Consider the following 24,501-nt stretch of genomic DNA (forward strand, 5'->3'; position numbering starts at 1 on the left):
AACGTGGACGATATACAATGTTAATTTATTAAATTTATATCTTTTATCGAATATAGGCCATACTTAATAATGGCTTAACATATATTAGGCTTAAGACATGGACTTGTACATTTCGGTGTCCGCGATTAGAATACTTTTGAGGGGCCTGGCATGGCCAAGCGCGTAAGGCGTGCGACTCGTAATCCGAGGGTCACGGGTTCGCGCCCGCGTCGCGCTAATCATACTCGCCCTCCCAGCCGTGGGAGGTATAATGTGACGGTCAATCCCACTATTCGTTGGTAAAAGAATAGCCCAAGAGTTGGCGGTGGGTGGTGATGACTAGCTGCCTTCCCTCTAGTCTTACATTGCTAAATTAGGGACGGCTAGCACAGATAGCCCTCGAGTAGCTTTGTGCGAAATTCCAAAACAAACAAACAAACGAATACTTTTGTTTTATATTAGTAATATTGCATTTAAAGTATTGTTGCAACAAAAATACTAATTTTACTGCATGTTTTACTGATCTGTTGGTGCTTAATAATATTATTAAGGAAAATCAAAATAAAGAAAAATTTAAATACAAGTATAAACACAGTATCTTTAAAATAATAATAATAATCAAATAAAAACGTTATGCATCTGAAACTAATTTCATTAATGAGAACATGGAGAAGTTGATATTATTATTTATTTTTTATGATAACTGAAAAAGGACAAGTTCGTAATCTGTGGTTCCAGACTCGAGAATTTTAAGGTTTTAGTAGTATGTGATGGTTGTTATTTTTTGCCATGCGACTGGATGCAAGACTCAGATGGGTTGGTTAGTTTATATCAACTGTTAGCTGAAACTCCCATATGCTCGTGTGCACGTACTTGAAGGTTACGTAGTTTTACTAATATAAATAGCTTTACAGCTACCACAAGAGTACTTATATGCAATCCACGAGGCATAGAAATGGTGAGAGCTGTTCATTTTACATGTTGACTTAAATACTAAACATAACTTAGTTTGTGGATAACATATTTTGATTATTTTTGCAATTTAAGTTTAAAACATGAAGGAGTGATAAGAAGTGTATGCCTTGTTTTATAGACTCTTTGTCGTTAAACATGTTATTATAAGAAAGTGTAATAAATTAAGAAAATGGTCTTTATTTTGTAATAGGTTACACATCTTGAAAGTGTCTTAGTGACGATAAAAGTATTCAGAACAAATATTATACGTTGAATATAAAAGACTTCGAATAGTATCTGGTATGAAATTGTAGAAACATGTTTATAAGACAGTAGATGTTTTCTCACGATAAAGAGATGAGATAAAGGTATTGTTTATTTTATTTACTTGGACCTATAACAAAGTTATTTCCTTTCATCTCTCAGGTAAAGTTTATTTCTACATGTCTTCAGTTGAGGTATTTTAAAAACTTCCTGACGAGTGAAAGAGTAGAAATACGTCATCAACGTACCTTCTATATAATACTGGTTTGCAATATTAGCGTCAATTATCCAGCCGTTGACGTTCGTAATAAAATAGAAAAATATTTGCAAGTGTCGGAGCTAGAGGTGTTAACACCAGCTAAATCACAATGCTGCAAAATACTTCTGATGTTAAAGTTCATCAAGTATAAAAAAAGAAAAAAGACAACTGTATGTATTGTGTAAAGCGAATCACTAGTAGCGGAATAGGTAGCTACATCCTGTTCAGTTTTACATCATGCAAAGTGACAATTACAGAATATGTAAAATGAACCATTCTTTAATAAAACATTTTAATAAATTTTAAATTGTGTTGCAATGAAAAGAAAGGTCACATTACGTGAGCTTTATATGTGACACTTTGTTCGAGTAGGAAGGGATTTTTTTTTTCACGTGCATCAAACTCTCGCATCCTGAGTGTACTTAACTGAATTCCTAACGAATGTTACTAAAAAGTTCGGAGTTACTCACTCATTAAATATTACTAATTGTCTTTTTTAATCACTGAGAATCAAACGTAAGTACTGATTTTCTTTTCATTTCTGTTCCACTGAAAATCCTTGCTAATTAAAGCTTTAAAGGAATTGGATTTTTAAATATATTGGATATTTATATATATTAGTTATTGTTCAAATTAATTTACTTATCAACTGTTTTGTAATATCCTATATAAATATTACAAAATTTATTTGCTTTGCAAAACATTATGCTATCCCATCTCTATGGGCTCAGCAGGAAAGCCTGGGGAAATACAATACTAAAATTGAGTGGTACATTTACGGGCTTACAACACTAAAATCCGAGACTAGAGGACAAATAGCTATTAGCTTTGCGATAATAAATCGATAAATAAAATCAAATATGAGGTGAAGAAACATGAAACATTCAGTAAAGGATTCGATTATATCATACTATGAAACATTTTGAAATATACTGTAGGAAAGTGTAACATTTTACTTATGGTAGGATAATGTTATCGATTGTAAAATAAATCCAGTCACTTCCCTTATTTCACTGACAATCATTTATGTAATCTAGAATACAAACACAAGTCAGTCAGTGTATATTATATACAGGGTGTCCGAAAATGAATATACCAAAGACAAAATAATATAACTTAATTTTTATTTGAGATAACAAAAGTGAACACAAAGACAAATAGAGGGTTGTAAGTTTTAATAAGTAATTGAATTCTACGTGTTTTCAATCATTCACTGTAATTAATCTGATTCTGTGTTCAATTTCTGAGAAAACATTTTCTGACATAGATGTTTCTTTATTATTTCAAAAAGCCCCAGAGATGAAAATCTAAGTGGGTTAAATCTGACGAATGAGAGAACTATTTTACATGTCTTCCCATACCAATCCAAGGTTCTGGAAAAGTTTGGCTTAAAAATACTTTAACAATTCAATGAAAGTGGAGTTGTGCTCCATCCTGTTAGAAGATAGCTCTTGGTAACAAGTCAGAAGTTTCTCGGAGCTGTATAATAAAGTACTCTTGTTGTATGTGTAGGTATGAATTGTTGTATGTGTAGGTATGAATTGCCATTCACAGTTCGTTCGTCAAAAATCTAAGAATAAAACAAAACTTCTTACAGCAAAACAAAATTTACAACCTTGTCACTTGTATTTATATTCAAGTTATGTTATTATCTCATATAACAATAAAGTTATTCAACTTTACGTTTGGTGTATTCATTTGCTGACAGCCTGTATACAGTGTTTTCACGTAACCTCATTTGCAGATTGTAAAGTGCGCTAAAATATTCAAGAACAATGGCTAGACTTCAAAGCAAATACTTGAATATTCCACTTCTGTTAAATGTCAGTCATTAGCAAAATGTGGAACCGCTTCCAAACAAACAAAAGAAATATTTAGATGTTCCATTTTTGTTCTCTGTCAATCATTAGTAACATGTGGAACCGCTTCCAAACAAACAAAAGAAATATTTAGATGTTCCATTTTTGTTCTCTGTCAATCATTAGTAACATGTGGAACCGCTTCCAAACAAAATATAGATTTGTTCTGACGTCTGCAATAGATAGAACATTATTCAGAATACGCACAGGTGACTACTGCCTGTCAATATTATTAATCATTAGATACCTGCCATGAAAGTAAAACATATGTTTGCACCCGCAATCAGATACCATGTTAGTTCAGTGATATTAGAACCAGACTTCAAAAAGATGCTTGTACGACAACTTTCCAGTAAGAGTGCATTTTCACTCACAACAAAATACAGAGTAGTTTTTCAGAGTTAGCAAACATCCAGTATACAAACTAACTAACTACACGTGAACCAATACATATATATATAATATTATTGGAGATAATCCATGTCCCTTCCTATGTGCCAAATGAAGCGAGTATTCTAACTTAATGAAAACCTGAATCGATATCCAACGCTACTTTCTTTTATAGTGATTGAAATATGGTATGAGTAGGCATAAGAAGTAATGGAAGTAACCAACTGTACATCCAGCGGAATAGTATTTTTATTGATACACAGTACAAGAACTTATAACTGCTAACGCTGGTATGCGCTCCTGTGATTAGTCTTGACTTCAACCTAATGAATTATAGCTCCAAAGTAATGAACTTGTCGAGACAAAAGTGACATACCTGCACGCTTGTTAAAGACGTTGAGAGATGTGTCACATCTTGTCAAGTGACCCTGTAGATCTCTGTCTCAGACAGCCAGTTCTTCAACGAGACTGACCATTAATTCCTCTACCAGATCTGCGCTATGTTTTATTCTAACTGGTACTTTATTTGATATAAGACGACAAAGAGCATCTTTTGGTTAACACATTGTTTTTAAAAACTTCTCCTAAACGTTCACAGCATCTCTTTTTCTTACAAATAAAGTTTTAACAAGCAGAGAAAGACAACAACTATTTAAAAGTAACACTTACTGTAAACGTAAATGCAGAAATAAAATATTCCTTTGATCAGACAAGTATGAAATTTCCTTGTGATATCCATCTGCTTTAAAAACAGATATCTCAAAGCCAAACTTTTACCCTTTTATACCACCAAATCATGGCAAATGGCGTGTTTCAAACACTTTTTCTAGTGGTTTAGTAAATTTTATTTGATTTGTAACATAAAAACCATTAAAAGCTACGTCTTTACAAGTATTGTAGTAATAAAATATTTCTTTGTTTGTTTGGAATTTCGCGCAAAGCTACTCAAAGATTATCTACGCTAGCCGTCCCTAATTTATCAGTGTACCAGTAGAGGGAAAGCAGGTGGTCATCACCACCCACCATTAACTCTTTTACCAACGAATAGTGGGATTGATCGTCATATTATAACGTCCCAACGGCTCAAAGGGCGAGCATGTTTGTTTCGACGGGGATTCGCGACCCTCATATTACGAGTCGAACGCCTTAACCCACCTGGCCATGCCGGGCCAATAAACTATTTAAAGCAAAACGAAAATTACAATTAAAGACTCTAAATTAGTAAGCTATATACTAACAATTTATATATTAACAACCATTATGATAAACCCGTCTTACGCATAAATCCTAACAACGCTGCATAAAGTGAGTTACTATTATTTCCTTTGGTTCTTTATTGTTATATGAACACCCCTAAAACCATCGCTTCACACGTATAGCTCTTCTACATACACAGAATATTGTTTGAGTAGTTCTGTAGTAAAATATACCAATTATCCAGTTGACACTGTCGAGCGTGTCGTACTCGTTAGCGTGCCTGGAATGTATATTGAAAAGGTGTCGTGCTTCGCGTCCCGTTGCCATGAAAACCCTCCCTGCACGTTGAAGTCGTGTGTACACTGTTTGAGTGGTAATCGAATCTCATTTTTCGATCTGGAAAGTGTTGGCGGTGGGTGATTTTCACTGGATAATTTTTGTTTCTAGTCTACTAGTTCAAAATCAGAGACAGTTTTGCACAGATAGCCTTTATGTAACCTTTGAGAGAAAAATAGTCTGAACTGACTAAACCTACTAAGTTGCATTAGGCCTGAAACTTATATCACAAAGGTCACTCGAGACAAGTTATATCTCTTCCGTTGAAAGACTTCGTTTTGAATAATTTTAAATATTTTGAAGTAATACATTAAATAATAACATAAATAATCCTATTTTTGTCACATTATTTTTATCGCCTTAGCATATAATAATAATTTTAAGAATTTTTTTCTAGTTACTTCTACGGATTTACAACGCTAAAGTCAGGGGTTCGATTTCCATCGGTGTGCTCAGCAGATAGCCCGATGTGGCTTTGCTCTAAGAAAACACAGAAACACACACACTCTAGCTACTTCTTATTCCTTTAACTTACAATAGAAAAAAATTACTAAAATGAACGTGCATTTTTATCATTCAGAAACTGTAATGTGAAAAGTTACGATCATATTATTGGCAAAATTAATTCATTAACCATTATAATAAATTTATAAGCCTGGTGTAACCTAGTGGTTACGGAACTCTACTCACAATCTGCGGGTCCCAAGTTTGAATCTCATTCACAACCAAACATGCTTATTCTTTCAACCTTATGATGGCAATTACCGTATTTTCCGCCTAATAAGCCGAATTTCTGGCCCTAAATTTTGGACCTGATTTTTGGGGGTCGGCTTATTGGCCGATCACTCCTTTCGGAAATTTCTTTTCTTAGGAAATGTTTTTCTTTTGAAAATTACCATAGGCGGTAATTTTGTCCCATCAGCAAAGCACGTTAAGACTACAGTGAAACGTTGTTTCTGGAATTTCATTGGTTACCTAATTACAGTGAGTGGAGCCAATAACGAATGACATATTGATTCCATCTCTGTCTCAATACGACACGTTCTGCTTTACTACAGAACGCCAATGATCACACACAACATGCATGCTGACACTGAAACGAGACTAAGAAATCATTTTGAAGAAACTTGTCACTTCTTAAAAATGGCTTCGGCTTATTGGGCAGTAATAAGCAAAAACCCTCATTTTCAGAGCTGAAAATTGGCCTCGGCTTATTAACCGGAAAATACGGTATGTAACGGTCAATCCCACTATTGTTTGATAAAAGAGTAGTCCAAGAATTGGTGGAAGGTGATGTTGACTAGCTGTCTTCTCTTTAGTCTATCTCTCCAAAATTAAGACAGCTAGCGCAGATAACCCTCGTGTAGCTTTGCGCAATATTCAAAAGATACAACTGTATTAAATTCATATGTTTACACATAAAACGAATACAGAAGTTGAGTAAATTATGTTTAAGCGATTTTTGAACATCATCAAGTCGTTACAATCCATATGCCCCCTGCTAGTACAGCGGTAAGTCTACGGATTTACAACGCTAAAATTAGAGGTTCGATTCCCCTCGGTAGGCTCAGCAAATAGTCCGATATGGCTTTGCTATAAGAAAACACACACACACACAGTTCAAATTTTCATAACTGGGCATACTCTGTCTGATGACTGCGCATCCTGACAATTGCTCTGTAGCCTAGTTATATTGCAAAGGGCTTCGTTGTAAGTCTGTCATATTTGAAACATACACCCTCCTCCGTGCTTGTTTTTCGTAAGTCATATAGTGTACGAGAATAATGGCGTTCTGGCGATTGTTTCAACAGTGTGAGAGCCCAAAAAAAGAAGAAAAAAACATAGACGAAATGAAACAGCAAAACCCCTTGTTTCATTCTCTAAGTGTTTGATATATGTTGTGCAAACAGTTTGTGTACACGTGATTTGTGTCCCATTTCCTTCAGACGGAAATACTTCTGTATAAAGTTGTGTACTATTACCACTAGTCCGCGTGTTCGTGTATTCTCATCTTCTGATAAACGTTCATAGCACTTTGTTTTCCACAGATGGAGTACGACTCGTTACAAGTCTCATTCTGTGTGGTCCTGTATCCCAAACTGATATACATACCTTTCTTTTTCAATGCAATTAGTATAAGGGATATCGCCATCTTGGAAATTCTAAATCCACGACTTGAACATGTATTTTTAATGCGAGTGAATGAAACACCAAGGAATTGAAAATGTAGTTCTGATACATCCCGTCCAAACATAGCTATGCCATCTATAATTATCACATGACTTGCTTATTTGCAAGGTCGTTTTCATACAACCTTCTAATGATTCAACATAACGTAGTTTACCCTATATATTTGCAACATCCACTAAATACAACAAAACGTTTTGATTGGAAAGATTTCACTATCTAAATATAAAAACTCGAATTTTACAACAGTCGATAACTTAAGTAGAAATTTAGTACCCTAACATAAAAGAAATCAGTTATGCTATCGTCCAAATAACCAATACGTTAAAAATTGAAATGTGTAATTTACGAGAATACAACGAAATACTTTAGTTAATGAAAGCTCGTCATTCATTAAATACAACCGTATTTGTTACTATTTTCACATTATAGAATATTTTTGTGTTTGTTTTTTGTAAGTATAAAGCTGTAAAGTAGGCTAGCTATGGTGTACGCACTAAAAGGTTCGAACTCCGAACCTCAGTATTGAAAACTCCCAACACTACTGCTGAGCCACATACTGGTGAAAATGTAATATGTGACGAGAAATATGCCATTGTATTTTCAAAATTTCTCTATTCACTACACAAAATATTTAAATTAGTGTTACTAAAACATAACATTTATTTTATTTTTCTATAGTTTCAACGTTTCGTCTTATAATAGAAGGCGCTGTTTCTCAAATATCTTAGTATGCGTTTTGTTTCTTTTAGCAACAATGCGCTTAACTTTTGTTTCAATTATAATTCAGTTTAAATTCAACTACAATATCAACATGAAATTTATCGTAGCTATACTACGTGATAAATCACAGGTAAAAATTCATTTATGCTGACATAACACTTAATATGCAAAGCACGCCATTACCCCAAAGACTTAATTATTTTTCTAGATACTTCGTTTCATTGGTTTTAATTTCGCGCAAAGCTACACGAGAGCTATCTGCGCTAGCCGTCCCGCATTTTGCAGTGTAAGGCTAGATGGAAGGTAGCTAGTCATCACTACCCACCGCTAACTCTTGGGCTACTCTTTAATCAGTGAATTGTGGAGTGACCGTAACATTATAACTCCCCCACGGCTGAAAGGGCGAGCATATTTGATGAGACGGGGATTCGAACCCGCGACCCTCAGAATGCGAGTCAAACGCCCTAACCACCTGTCTATGCCAGGTCTAAGTTTATTTCACTCAGATCAAATATAACGAATTATGCTCATGATGAATATAGCTGTGGTCCAAAGTTTCTTAGGTTTTTATCATCTGGTTAACAAACTTGTGTTGAGCAACTAGTAATTTAATATCAGTTAAACACAGCTGTTTTCCGAACACGTTAAAGTTTAACATTAAACTCATTATATAAGCTAATTTCTCACTTTCAATTTTTATTTTGTAAAATGCAATATTAGACAAGTTATTAATTCGAAATGCAGAAAACACGTGCCTTGAAACAGGTACCAATGGTATTACATTCTTTTACAATTTACGTCACCCGATTACAAAAGGTAATTCGAGTTCTTTACTTCGTTAACACGCATATGTATAAATATACGGCATTTAAATTATATATAGTGTAAAGGCACTCACTTTATTATTTCATTACGTGTCATTTTTTTCTTTTAGGTTTCACGTGCATCGATTATTGTTGTTAAATTGAATTCGATAATCCCGTGAAACAAGAGTTAACAATTATGAACGTGTACCTTACGTTGATTTAGTCATGAGGTCCCATCTAATGTACTTCCTACAAACAGTCACAAGGTACGTGGATATGCAACTAATTAAAACATGTTTAACAAACTAGTGACACGGTAAGCAGTTTTGCTATGCGTGTATGAATGCATTTTTTCTGTTGTTTTTTTTTCGATCACTAATGCATACGTTTATGTCGCTAAACGAAGGACATACATTTAAAGCACAACTTGAAACATGGTAATTATTGTGAATATTAAATTCACTATGGACTGAGTGTTACATAAAGTGTTCTTCAGAGCAAAACTAAGAAAAAACATTTATATATACATATATAAATTCAGTGACAGAGAAGTATGAACTTAAAATTTAACAGCGTGTCGATGTTAAAACATGGCAACCTGGGCATATTTAAAAAAAAAACTTTATTGTAATCCATTCAAATAAACATTTATTTCCTGTTAATTGTTCTCCCAAACCATGACAGTTTTATTGTATACACTAATATGTGAATTTACATTGTAAATACTACTTCCACGATTCATATGAACTAGTGTAACGAAAGAGCTAATGATGAGATAAGCAAATTGAGAACGTATGTAATAGTAGTCTAGAGAGATGCTAAAATACGGAGAAAATTAAAAGATGGAGAAACGATAAAATTGAAATAGGTACTCTGATAGGTGGGCTGATGTATAAATAACTATCTGATAGCTGTGCTGATGTATAGATAACTATCTGATAGCTGGGCTGATGTATAAATAGCTATATGATAGCTGGGCTGATGCATAAATAACTATCCGTTAGCTTGGCTGATGCATAAATAACTATCCGATAGCTTGGCTGTTGTATAAATAACTATCTGATAGCTGGGCTGATGTATAAATAACTATCTAATAACTGGGCTGATGTATAAATAACTATCTAATAACTGGGCTGATGTATAAACAACTATCTAATAACTGGGCTGATGTATAAATAACTATCTAATAACTGGGTTGATGTAAATAACTATCTAATAACTGGGTTGATGTATAAATAACTATCTAATAACTGGGCTGATGTATAAATAACTATCTAGACAAAAAAAATGTTGAAATAAATTGACTGGCGAACATCTAGATGTGAAACTCGTAAAATACCACAGCCATTACTTACTTGTAATACGAAATTTGAGGTTTTCTTCTTACATTCTTTAGTGTCAACTTCTGAAGATTGCACCTTCAGTGTTAGTGAATAACGAACGCCTTCTTTCTCCTATAAAAAAGAAAAGAATGTATGTAAGGCATGATGAAGAATACTAAATCTTCCCTAAGTGTTCTTACTCGAGATTCTGCCTGTCCATATCTTCACAAGACGTTTTATTATTTTGTTGAAAGAAGTTCGACCGAAACTAATAGACGTTGGTTATCTCATTCTATTCTGTTGCGCATAGCGCACGCTCGGGTCTCGCAGCATTTTGTTGTTGTTGTTCTTTTTGTCCAAGAACGTATTAATATCGTTTGTATAATAGGATTTCTCTGCTCATAATACTCGTATGAATACAGGTCTACAAAACTGCATCATAAAGGAAGGGAGAGAATAGTGGCAGGAGGGAACAAACATAGAGGATAAAGGAAGACCTTGGTGATGGAAAATTTGATCTTTAAAACCTGGAACCAGTAGATAGGATTACTGATTAATATTGTTTTGGACAAACATGGTTGTCAAAGAAATAAAGAAAAACTACTCTTTCCATACGTCATTATTCTGTACGTTGAATATTCGAATGATGAATTTCATTGGTGAGGTAATACGATAAAACCTGTCTAAGGCGGAATCGCAAGGGACCGAGTGAAATTTCCGGCTTAAACAGGTTTTTTTCGGCTTATATATATTATTATATATAAATTTTGAGTGGAACGTTATACTTGCTTCACTCAAGAGAAGTAAGACGTTTGTGAATAAATTTATACTGTTTATGCTATATTTATTGGAATAAGAACAAAAATAGACATTCAAAATATACATAAGTACACAAAATCTTAATCAAATTTATTTGAAGACAGTGTTCAATTTCAACTGTTTCGTTTTTTTTAATGGACTTTCTCATGAAGTTAAAATAGAACGCCAATTCTGCGGTCTTTTTATGAAGTTCATTTTCCCCCTTCGTCTTTGCATACAATTTGATAGCGTTAATATAACTTAACACTTGCGATGAAGTAGGAATTTCTATTTCCTCACTGTCTTTTCCATTTTGTTCATCTTCTGAATTTCTCACACTGTTACCATTTTGCGATTCTATTATAGATTTTAAATAAATTTGATAACTTCGTTTAAACATTCTTGTCAACGTTCACAAAACTTTCCGTGTTCACAGAATCATCTGCATCAGTCTTCTAAATCAAAGTTTGAATTTCACTTGAATCATCATAACAAACAACTTCTCCACAATCTTCGTCATTATCAGGAATAAATCCACAGTTTCGAAAACACTTTATTATGCATTCATCTTTTATGCATTTGATTGAATGACATAAAAATACAATTGCATCTGACCAGTCAATTTTCATGGTCACTTCAGATGCTCTCTTACAGTCGTCCATGTTTGCAATAATATACTGAAGCATCAATTTTCTGTATTTCAATTTTATACACTGTATAATTCCATTATTTAGTGGCTGTAGAACTGATGTTGTACATGGAGGTAGAAAGACTAAACAGACATTTGAAAGTTGAACTTTTGGGTGACAAGTTGCATTATCTAGGAAAAGTAGAATATTCCTATTTTCTTGTTCCATTTTTCTGTTTAATTTGTTCAAAAATTCCTCGAATATAGCACTTGTCATCCACCATTATTATTCGCTTTCCATTCCACAGGAACTTGATTCTTCCTCAAATCTTTGAAACAGCGCGGATTTTCACTTTTACCTGTTACCCATGGCAACGTTTCCCTAAATTTTAAAATTAGGGAAGATAGGAATTCATTTTTTCGTGAGAATTATTTAAAGAGTAAAATTTTGCACTTAAAAGACAAATATATTTTTACAAATCACGAATCTAATTTAACTGCAAAAATAAGTATTGCAGAAAAAAGAACTAAATATATTTAACCAATACTTACTGTAACAAAATGTCCGAGAATTTATTAATATTTAAACAAATTATTAAAAAAACAACAATTTATTAATATTTAAAGAAATTATTAATTAAATAAGAAATTAATATTTTATCAAAACATTTTTTCCGCCTTACTCAGGTTCTAATCCTACTTGTTGATAGATGAGGTAAGTGAAAGAGAGTTGCGCAGGTTCCGCAATATATGCTGCAAAATTTTAATATTTCCGACTTGTACAGGTTTCCGCCCGATGTAATTTCTGGCTTAGACAGGTTTTACTGTAGTATTTTATACGAATCGGCTGTCATCATGTCTCAATATGTTGTACAGCATAGCTCAATAATATTGGTTTAATCAGTAATATAATCGGAAGCCTACTTTTGTTTGTTTGTTTTGAATTTCGCTCAAAGCTACGCAAGGATTATCTGCACTAACCGTCCCTAATTTAGCAATGTAAAGCTAGAGGGAAAGCATCTAGTCATTACCACCTACCGCCAATTCTTGAGCTACTCTATTACCAACGAATAATGGAATTGACCGTCACATTATAAATCCCCACGGCTGAATGTGCGAGCATGTTTGGTGCAACAGGGATTCGAACCTGCGACTCTTGAATTAAGACTCGAGTGCCTTAACCACCTGGCCATGCCGAGCCACTTTTGTTGTTTGTTTCTTTTAGGCTCTTATATTCCTCAGAAGCACATATGTGCTAAAATACAAAACTTATTTGATTTGCATATCTTCTGTTGACGGATTCTAAACACTTATGATGCAAATACAAAAGCAAAGTATACAAAACGTAAGTTTTTGGTACTGATCACATGATAAAACCACACTTAGACACCTACATTAACTTCTTGAATGGCTACAAAGATTTGTTTGTTTGGAATTAAGCACAAAGCTACATAGTGTATCGAAACCCAAATTTTAGCGGTGTGAGCCCGCAGACATGCCGCTGTGCCACTTGGGATCGGCTACAGAGAACATTATAAGTATACTTCTCCTGTAGTTTCTAGCCGGTTACTTGTTAGAATTGCACTATATATATTGCACTATATATTGCACTATAATAAAACATTGTACATCGTTTCGCTATAATCAAATATTTCATTAGGTAAACAATTTACATGCTGTAAAAGTTATTTTGAGGGGGAAAAGATAAAAAAGTCATAGTTTTATAACAATTGTCCAATAGGTAAAAATTAAAACATTAAGCTGCAACATAAGTTTTCATTTAGTAAAATGTCTTGGAATAAGTCAGCCATATTTAAATTCTTTCAACACATTTTTAATATTGTTACTGTTGTGTAGACATCAAAATGGTTGTAATGACTTGTGTTAACAGGTAAATAAATGAAGTATTTGATATGTTTCCTAACACATTTAACTAGTAAGTACAGAGAAAACTTTCAAGTTATTGTATAAAGTCAGCAAAAAGAGGCGACCAACAGAGGCGAGACTTTAATGTGTTGACGGTAATTCGAGAACGGGAGAAAAACTAGATTCGTAACGTTAGACACGACATCAGCGCTTCGGGTTCAGGAATGTAATGTTATAAAGATGAAGATTAGTAATTCGACAGGAAGTACACGCAAGATATAAATTACAAGAAACGAGTAATATATATTATTACAGAAAAAAAAAAAAAACATTAACAGCTGAGAAGACGTAGAATTTTCATGGCATAAAGTTGATATGCGAAAGAAGATCGTTATAAGAAAAAGTTCCGGCCTCGGTATATGTTAAATGTATAACTGTTGTAATAACCTCGAAACTTTGCACTTTTGTTAAGAAATTATTTCGACATGTACGTTCTTTCATTTCGATAGAATCTTACTACCATTACTTGTGTTGCTTGAAAACATCAGTGATGTTTTTTTTTCTTCTAAAATCCTCTTATAATTAGGTTAATTCTTTTAAGTAATGCATTAAACTTTTTACGAAACAAGTACGGATTCATTTTCACTAATTGTATTCTTACGTCGACTACAAAAATGAATTCCTTAAAACGTTACTTTCAAGAAACGTTCAGAACTTATTTTGGTTAATGGGTACAAATTATTCACTTTTCATTCGAATAGAAGCGTTGTATTATGCTTATTATAATAGGAATACAAGGAAGATAAAAATGGATTTCTTGAACGAAGGCATGCGTAGTTAAGCCTGAACTCCTACGTTCCTTTTAACCTGACATAAAACATATATTTCATGCATATAATCGCACATCAGATCGTTTTATTGAATTTCTAAAATGATTGAAGCACTTTATATCCGTCTAAAATAAGAAAATGAATTTATAGAGTTTGCTGTTAGTTTAAAATAGCATTATACTTTCAATTTAATTTCTTGTTTTAAAGAGATATCAATCTTTATTTATAGATATCTTTGATATCCATATTTACTTTCTTTAAGGAAATTTATCTTTTTACTTTAGAACGTTTCGTGTGTTGCTACTCAATCACACTTCATTTCCTTATTTGTAACGTTTCCTGTGTTGCTACATGATCAGACTTCTTTTTTTTTATTTGGAACGTTTCGTGTGTTGCGACTCGATTAGATTACACTCCGTTACTTGGAACGTTTCGTTTGTTGTTATTCGATCACACTTCATTTCCTTATTTGGAACGTTTCGTCAGTTGTTAGTCGATCCCACTTCATTTCCTTATTTGGAACGTTTCGTGTGTTGTTATTCGATCACACTTCATTTCCTTATTTGGAACGTTTCGTGAGTTGTTAGTCGATCCCACTTCATTTCCTTATTTGGAACGTTTCGTAAGTTGTTAGTCGATCCCACTTCATTTCCTTATTTGGAACGTTTCGTGAGTTGTTAGTCGATCCCACTTCATTTCCTTATTTGGAACGTTTCGTAAGTTGTTAGTCGATCACACTTCATTTCCTTATTTGGAACGTTTCGTGAGTTGTTAGTCGATCACACTTCATTTCCTTATTTGGAACGTTTCGTGAGTTGTTAGTCGATCACACTTCATTTCCTTGTTTCGGACGTTTTGCGTGTTGTTATTCGGTCAGATTTTATCCCTTTGTGTCTAAAAGCTGATATTTACATGTTAAAAATAATAAGATAATAAACTGAATATTCCAACAAACTTGCGTAAAAAATGAACAGTTGTCATTCATATAAGTCAAAGGTTCAGTACAAAACAGCTATAAGCCTTGTAAAGCATACCAGTATACACAAAAGTTTTAATAACGTTTAGATAGTAAAGTTCTCTGTTTATCATGAAGTTACATGATGTGCTATTTGTGTTGTACCTTCAACGTGTATTGAAACCCGGTTTTTAGCATTTTAAATCTTCAGAATTACTGCTGAACCATTGGAATGATGGCATAAATAATATAATATTGGAACAAGAGGCGTAAATACAATACGCTGCATAAAATAGCAACTAGTTGAAAAGTTACGCTATCGCATGGGCTAGACACATGATAGTAATTATTTAATTGCTATCATAGTTCGTAGCCTATAGTTATTTTATTGCTATCACGGTTCATAGCCCCAAATTATATTATTGTTATCATGGTTCATAGCCCACAATTATTTTTTGCTATCATGGTTCCTAGCCCCTATTATTTTTATTGTTATCACGGTTCGTAGCCCACAGTTATTGTACTGCTTCAGGTTAAGTAGTTAGCACAGAGGGTCACCTACACAAATTGTACTGTTTTCAAAACAAGACCAAAAACTCGAGTGCTTTCGAATAGTTGACTATTCTTCAGAAGAATAAATAATAAAGGGTTATGTTTAATGAGTGTGATGAATTATATAGGCTCGGATGTCGATGTCACTTGAACCGGATGATCCATGTGAATTGGCCTTAAGAACTAGCCAATCATAACCTAGAGTTGTTTGTGTCAGGTTTAGTTTTGTGTAAAGTGCATAATGGTTATAAGAATAGCTAACTAACTTATATAAAGATAAAATCAAAATAAACAGCAGAAATAGAAACATTACAGTTCCTTTTACCTAAACACCAAGTTCCAGGTCGATTTTCCACGTCACCAAAAATACACAAACCCATCAATTCTGGACATCCTATTTTTCCTAATTGCGGTAAGCCTACTGAAAACTGATCTGTTTATGTTGGTCACCACACCAAAGATATTCCCCCGACGTTTAACGTAGTACATTAAAGACAGAATACATTTTCTAAACATAATCTCTGACATTAACAGCAACAGATAACTTTCTCCAAACACTATTCTGTGTACTATGGATGTTTCTTCTCTATACACAAGCATTCCCAAAAGGTTTGTTTAAAGTTAAGCATAAAGCTAAACAGGGGCTATCGATTCTCTGCCCACGATGGGTATTCAAACCCAGTTTCTAGCATTGTAAGTCTGCAGACATACAGCTATACCACTGGAGAAGGGCTATTTTAAAAGGTTTTAATTTATAAATGTTTAGAGATCGGACAAAAAACGATTCCTTTTAAAGTTTTACTATATTAATGTGTACCTTGTGTTCCCTTAAGAGCCCGATGTTAAATATTCGGAAGTATTCAATGAATAACCTCTTGTGTTTAGTATCTGTATTTCACGGTTGTTATTTCTTTTTTTTAATATCATAAAATATTTTCTTATTACTATACTTTCAAATGATAGAAAAATTATTTTGAACAAATTATTTAAAAAAACACACAAATGGCAATATTTTGTAAATATGCTTTTATATAATAAACTTAAGAAATCGCTACATTGTCACATTAAGACTAATGCACTACGTTATAACTATTTATAAAATGAAGACTTATCAAAAATCTATCAAATCAGGTAGAAAACAAAATGCAACAAATAATGCCTAATCCGAGCTACTATTAAGCAGATTGGTGGCGTAACTGTAGTCGCACCAAACATGCTCGCTCATTCAGCCGTGGGGTGCGTTATAATGTTACGGTCAATCTCACTATTCGTTGGTAAAAGAGTAGCCCAAGAGTTGGTGGAAGCGGTGATGACTAGCTGCCTTCCCTCTAGTCATGCAACGCTAAATTAGGGATGGCTATGGACTGTAATTCAGCATTCAATTATGTTTGCTATTTTTATGATTGGACTATCTTTTAAACAAAGTATATTCAGTAATATATTACATATTATTTCTGTAATCTTTAATCATGTCATCAGAAATTTAAATTATTTAACTTATTTCAGTTATCTGTACGATTTTCAAACGTATTCGTGATCAAGTTAAAGCAAAACATGAATCACGTAAGCGCAATATTAATCAATTAAGATGACAAACATTAATTTAAAAAAGCAAGAAATTCTGTCCTTCAAAATATCTAAAATAAAACATCTTTGGGAACAAGAAACTCGAAAAGAAGTAATACAACAGAAGAAAAAAAGTATTTCGAATTCACAGAATAAGAACTCAGAAAAATATTAAGACACTGTACGACAGAAACTAACGGGAATTTTAAGAAGAATCATAATGGCAAAAAAAAAATCAGAAACAGGTGGTATTATCAAAAAAAAACTGAAAATATAACAGGAACCGGTAAAAACCAATCATTAGATAATCTTATTATACATAAATGTTAAACGCAGTACGGTCAAAAGGACACATAATACAAACAATTCATTTGATTGTTTTTTTTTGGAATTTCGCACAAAGCTACTCGAGGGCTATCTGTGCTAGCCGTCCCTAATTTAGCAGTGTAAGTCTAGAGGGAAGGCAGCTAGTCATCACCACCCACCGCCAACTCTTGGGCTACTCTTTTACTAACGAATAGTGGGATTGACCATCACATTATACGCCCCCACGGCTGGGATTCATTTGATTCCCACAAAGAAAAATAAAGCCACGCACCGTGAGCGAACAAAAAAAATCACGTGATCTTAACAAAAATATCCTGAGAAATATATGCGAAACGAAAACAAAATTTCTCCAGAAACTTAATGAATATTTCGAAAATCAGATAATCAAACCTAAACTAAAACGTTCTGGAGAAACAAAGTCAGGGTAATCAAGTTTATTTCGAATAAATTACAACAAACTAACTTGCAAAAAATTACTATAATAATAATCAGCATATCAGTGGCATGACGGTATGTCTATAGACTTACAACACTAAAAACCGGGTTTCGATACTCGTGATTGGCAGAACACAGATATCCCATTGTTTAGCTTAACATCAAGCAAACAAAGTAATTTACGCTTCGCAAGCAGCGGTTTCGTTTGAGTACAATAGTTCTATCGTCTAATGTTAGTTTAGATGATTAAATTATTTGTTTATCTTTTATTTTCCTATATTCCTTCCGGTGTGCTTTTCCTTAACAACCACGTTATTTACGATAGCAATAAGATTAATTAATTAATTAACTATACCATTAAGAGGTAAACGGGATTCCTGATGAGGTTGATATGTTTCTATATCAGCGACAAGCTAATTGTTGTAAATATTAGACACAATCAAGATTCACAAATTTTGTTCTTACTAATTCTGACACTAAAACTAGTTTGATATTACAAGTTCCTTAGATGTAAAGAATATTTAATGAACTTGAACTGAAACCCAAGAATATCTTTATTTTGGAGAAAAACGAATTAACTTTAGATTAAATTCCTGAGGAAATAATATTCCCAAATATTTATAATTAAGACAATATAAGAAGACATAGGGTAATTTTAAAAGTATTGATAATTCATAAATAAGCTTTGTAAGTAGGCATTTGCATACATTAAAATTATGTCTTTCTCTCATTTAATTCAAAACGAGATAGGAATGGCTTGTAAAGCACTACGAAATAATTTTATTCTGAAATAACTGAAACACTCGACGTTGGTTAGTGTCGTTTCTGGGAAAGGAATTATGGGCTTCTTAAGACGGGCACAAAGACACGTGTTGTTCATCTTTTGCAAACAAAGTTTCCTAGTTTCGTTAGATAAGCTGTAAGTAACTTTTCGAAAGCAATTTTTGAGGTTTATAAAATCACAGTCTCATATAAACAAAAGTATTCTATACCCAACTCCATAATTTTATGTTTTTGAAACTTTCTTGTTCTCGACCTAGGTGGCGTTTTATTGGTCCGAGTCTACAATGTTTTTCAGCTATTCTTTATAAAATGGAGTAAAATAAATTTTTTCTAACTCGTATTGAAGCAATTTATTTTTCGTTTTAATTTTTTTGCTAAAACATTCACCGATCATTAAATGAAAATATAACACATTCTTAATAATAGGAACGTAGTATGACGTGGTAACTAAAAAAAAACAAAACAAGGGACAACGCAACGCTCAAGGTTAACCATATTTTGTAAGCAATTCCATAATAATATCTTAAGTTAGTTATAATTTGGTTTTGGCATGACCTGGTGGTTAAGGGGCTCGATTCGCGCTCTGCGGATTTGAATTCATGTTACTGAACTTCCTCGCCCTTACACCCATGGGATCGATATAATGTGACGATCAATCCTACTATTCGTTGGTAAAAGAGAAGCCCAAATGTTGGTGATGGATAGTCTTGACTAACTACCTTCCCTCTTGTCTATTCCCACTAAATTAGGGACGGTGGGGTAAATAAGTTTTCTCTAAAACTTTGGGTTAAATTAAAAATGCACCAAACTAGTCATAGTTTCTCATATTCAGTTGTGGCAAATCTGTTAAAAGCGAGATGTAACATGAAACAAAACGTAAGATTCCAAATAAATGTAATTCTTATACCTCCAATCATCAACGTTACATTAGCTATATCTCGATGAAGTCTGTAATGGGGGTCCGGCATGGCCTAGCGCGTTAAGGCGTGCACTTCGTAATCTGAGGGTCGCGGGTTCGCGCCCGAGTCGCGCCAAAACATGCTCACCCTCCCAGCCGTGGGGGCGTTATAATGTGACGGTCAATCCCACTATTCGTTGGTAAAAGAGTAGCCCAAGAGTTGGCGGTGGGTGGTGATGACTAGCTGCCTTCCCTCTAGTCTTACACTGCAAAATTAGGAACGGCTAGCACAGATAGCCCTCGAGTAGCTTTGTGCGAAATTCCAAAAAACAAACAAACAAACAAGTCTGTAATGAATGTTAAAATAACGTTGAATGATAAATTCCTTTGGAATCCCCGTCACACCAAACATGCTCACCCTTTCAGCTGTGAGAGCATTATAATGTTACAGTCAATCCCACTATTCGTTGGTAAAAGAATAGCCCAAGAGTTGGCAGTGGGTGGTAATGACTAGCTGCCTTCCCTCTAATCTTACACTGCAAAATTAGGGACAGCTAGCGCAGGTCGCTCTCGTGTCGCTTTACGCGAAATTCCAAAAAGATACAATGCTTTGGAATCAACGTATTTTATCACAAGTTTCTCTGTTGTTTGAATGTTGCTTCTTAACATAGTGTTTTAAAAAAAAGTGTTATCGTTTAGAAAATAACTATTTTTACATCATAATTTAGATCATCAGTTTATTACAATCACTCGAATTTTTAACTTTAAGTGAATGAGGCATTTTTGGTTACAAAAAACAGCAATTCTTTAGTGAAGTTTACATAAGATTATTTGATATGTATAATCTGAACAGCATCATATGTGACTCAAGGGCTAAACGGGGCAGTTCAGATTCAAACCCCAAAGTACAATAAATATAGTCAATTTCGAGCTGTTAACTAGAGGAACGCAAAACAATCAGTAATACACGCCACAAGGGACATGTCCATCGGATTGGCGCGAGCGAATACGGTAGACTCCCTATGGTGGAACTTTCTCAACAACCCCTCATCTGAGATACAATTTTTTTTAAGATTTTAAAGCTCTGTACATTGTGATTCCTTAATGGATCAGATGTAAATCTAAAGATTTTGTAACGCTAAAAACATAATATCATATTCTGTAGTCTAAAATATGTAAAGAAGTATATACATTTCATAGTGAATTTACATATCCTGCTAATGTAATGAGTCGCATTACGAGGGTCACGGGTTCTATGCTCTGTCCCACCAAACATGTTCGCTCTTTCAGCAGTGGAGGACGTTGTAATGTGACGGGTAATTCCACTATTTGTTGGTAAAAGAGTAGCCCAAATTTTGGCAGTATGTGGTGATAATTAACTTCCTTCCCTAATATAACTACTAACTCTTCGACGATATTCATGACTAACTAAATGCTGCCAAACGTTTTCTAGTAATTGACATTTAAAGCTTTATAATTTGTATGACTCCCCTAATGGCACCGTGGTAAGTCTGTAAACATATATTGCCAGTGGTGGACAGAGCACAGAACTCCCTTTGTATAGCTTTGTGCTTAACAACAACAACAAATTTGTTCGAAATATTCATGTTGTTACTTAAAAGAAAGATTTATTTTATAGCATTAATTATGAATAGTTTGTTTGTTTTTGAATTTCGCCCAAAACTACTCGAGGGCTATCTGCGCTAGCCGTCCCTAATTTAGCAGTGTAAGACTTGAGGGAATGCAGGTAATCATCACCACCTTCCCCCAACTCTTGGGCTACTCTTTTACCAACGCATAGTGGGATTGACCGTCACATTATAGTTGTTTGGTGCGACCGCGACCCTCAGAATTCGAACGCCTTAACACGTTTCGCCATGCCGGACCCACTATGAAGAGAGAAGTTCTAGTGGCTAAATTATTTCAGAAACTAATTTTTTTAATAACACGAAAGGAAATGTCATTAAAGTACCAAACACTATAATATTAATTAATTATTGAATAATTCATAAGAAACTTTAAAATACTTGAATTTTAAAAGTACGTTGCAATGTTCGTTTATTTCTTTCCTTTAAAAGAAACTGAAAATCATTTTAAAACAGTTAAACCGATTACCTTTTTTTTTAAGGCAGTTTTCAAACACATAGCTGAACAATCGCTATCTTGGACTTCAACAAAATAAATTAAGTTATGGAACCGGTCATTGAAGGAAACTCAAACCAAACAATGTAGTAAAATTTTTCAAAAAGTTAAAATGTTCATGGAAAAGAAGCAAGCTTATGGTTGGTTGTGTGCTTTCTTTGTCTAGACCGGTGTTGATTTGCTGTAGATTTGTCGTATAATTAGGGATAAGTTTGATTTCAAGACTGTCTGGCAAACAGTCGTAAATTACAAATATACTTTTAACTCGGTGAACCGTTATACTTTATAAAAAGGAGGTACGTTGGAACTAAAACACTGAGAGTGAGAAAAATAAACGTATTTTTATTTGATTAAATTACGCATGCATTGTGAGCAAAGTGCCACAACATAGTGATATATATATATATACATACACGTGTGTGTGTGTTGTGTACGTAAGAAATGTAATATTCAAATATCTAAAATAACTGAGTTTCTGTTAAAGACATCATTAAAATTTGAGATTCTTCTTAGGTTCACAGTTTTATTAAATTAAGAAAGGAACAAATTAAATTTGATTTTGTGTATTTATCTCATTACGAAGAATTATCACGTAATGCACAATATACACACACACACATATATATATATAAACTTGTCTCCCACTCCTAACTTATTAGGTCGAATTTAATTATACTTCATGCTAAGCATGACTGTGTTTCGTATCCAGCCGTTTATGTCTCAGATATTTCAATGATCGATTATCTACAAAATGTATTATATTATACGATCCCTAGATGATATGCATCATACGACACAATGATGTGGTTCGCACGATACGGGCTTTGCAATGTTCTAAACACTACTAGAACATAACAAATGCCACACTTTGTTGGTACGCATCATATGACACGATAATTTGGTCCACGATACGGGCTTTGTGAAGTTCTAAATGCTACTAGTACCTAACAAGTGCCACACTTTGTATATCCTAGGGCAACATATTCACACACTAGATTAGCTATTTCACTGTCGTGAGGATGAAGTTGAGCCAATTTAGTTCCCACGTACGCTATTGCTAAATTTTACTAATGCTATGTGTGTGTGTCTTAAGATAAAATTTATTAAATAACTCAAAAGCGCTGGTTTTCAAAAATAAAATAATTTTTATGTTTTTTTTTTCACATTTATTCGAAGCTTGCTGTTGCATCTGACCATATTGCTACGCGTTTCACATCTTTTATGTGTAAAAATATTTTAATCTGTGTAATGCATTGCATTTATGACGTCGTGTTCATATGAAAATATTACATGGTATATAGAAATTTTTCGTTGTTTGGGGTAGGGAGCTTTAAGCTGTTAGTGTTTGTGCTACTTAGAATCCGTGTTTTGATTACAGTGGAGGGCAGAGCACAGATAGCCCATTGTGTATATTTGTGCTTAAATTACAAAAACAACAACATAATATTTGATTTATCATTGGACTGCGTAATTCAAGATATTTTTAATAATTATAAATTATTACCATTTCTTTATCATTCAAAATTGACAACTGTTAAAAACATATGCTCAGCTCTAGGATATGTTGTTGCCTGAGAATATTCGGTTCTGAAATATATTACAACAACAAAAGAGATAAACGTTTAATATGATCGATAAAAATTATAAATGAACCCAGATATATTGTACTGTCAATTATGTTCACGTTGCACATGTCGTGCTGGCAACATACATTTTTATTTTGCACATTTGACACCTTATGCCCCCCTCGGAAAGAAAATGTTTATTTTGTCTTCAAATTTGATCATCTGTTTGCTGTTCCCTTCGACATCGGTTATTATTTCGACTACCCCTTGCAAGGGACGGAAGTGTACATAAGTACAGTTATTTTAGCAGCGGGTTATATTGGTATATCTGGGGCCTTATTTGGAAGGTACAACATGAACGAAATTCAAGAAAAATGGTCATTGTTCACAGCATGTCCGTGTAAAACTGTTTGTTCATTGCCCATGAACTCAATATGGATGTCAGAAAAACATCTGAGAATGTTATCATTGACTAAATTGTAAGATTTGACTTCTTGATTCTAGCCTAAGGTCAGGAAGACTTGCTTCATGTCCGAACTTGACCAAAGAGTAGTGTAAGACTGAATTATGAATTATTTTTTGTCGAGATCGACAAAATAGGTAAATACGGAAGTGAATCAAGATTTTTTTCCTTGCATGTCCAGATAGTTAGGGCGCTAGACTAGCAATCTGAGGGTTCCAGGTTCAGGTCAGATCGAAAGGTAAGATTCGATTGTCATACCTATTACTTTTCAAGGACTTTAAAGTGTGGGGGCGATTTTTATCAATGGAAAGCGACCCATGAACCCTCAGATTTATAGCAAACCAAAAACTGGCCAGTTTATTTTGCATTTTGCACAAAACTATGCGAGAGCTCTCTGCGCAAGCCATCTACAATTTA

At 33.8% G+C, this 24,501-nt stretch overlaps 1 protein-coding gene across 1 annotated transcript in view; it reads right to left on the minus strand.

Moving 5' to 3' along the window:
- Positions 1 to 24,501, minus strand: part of LOC143252358 (uncharacterized) — a 65,539-nt gene that overhangs the window by 13,918 nt on the left and 27,120 nt on the right. The window contains exon 2 of the mRNA XM_076504352.1: positions 10,310 to 10,408. Within this exon, the coding sequence (XP_076360467.1) occupies positions 10,310 to 10,408 (99 nt within the window). The remainder of the gene's footprint in view (positions 1 to 10,309; positions 10,409 to 24,501) is intronic.

Source organism: Tachypleus tridentatus, chromosome 6 (assembly GCF_004210375.1).
Source record: "Tachypleus tridentatus isolate NWPU-2018 chromosome 6, ASM421037v1, whole genome shotgun sequence".
In the NCBI taxonomy this organism is placed as follows: Eukaryota; Metazoa; Arthropoda; class Merostomata; order Xiphosura; family Limulidae; genus Tachypleus; species Tachypleus tridentatus.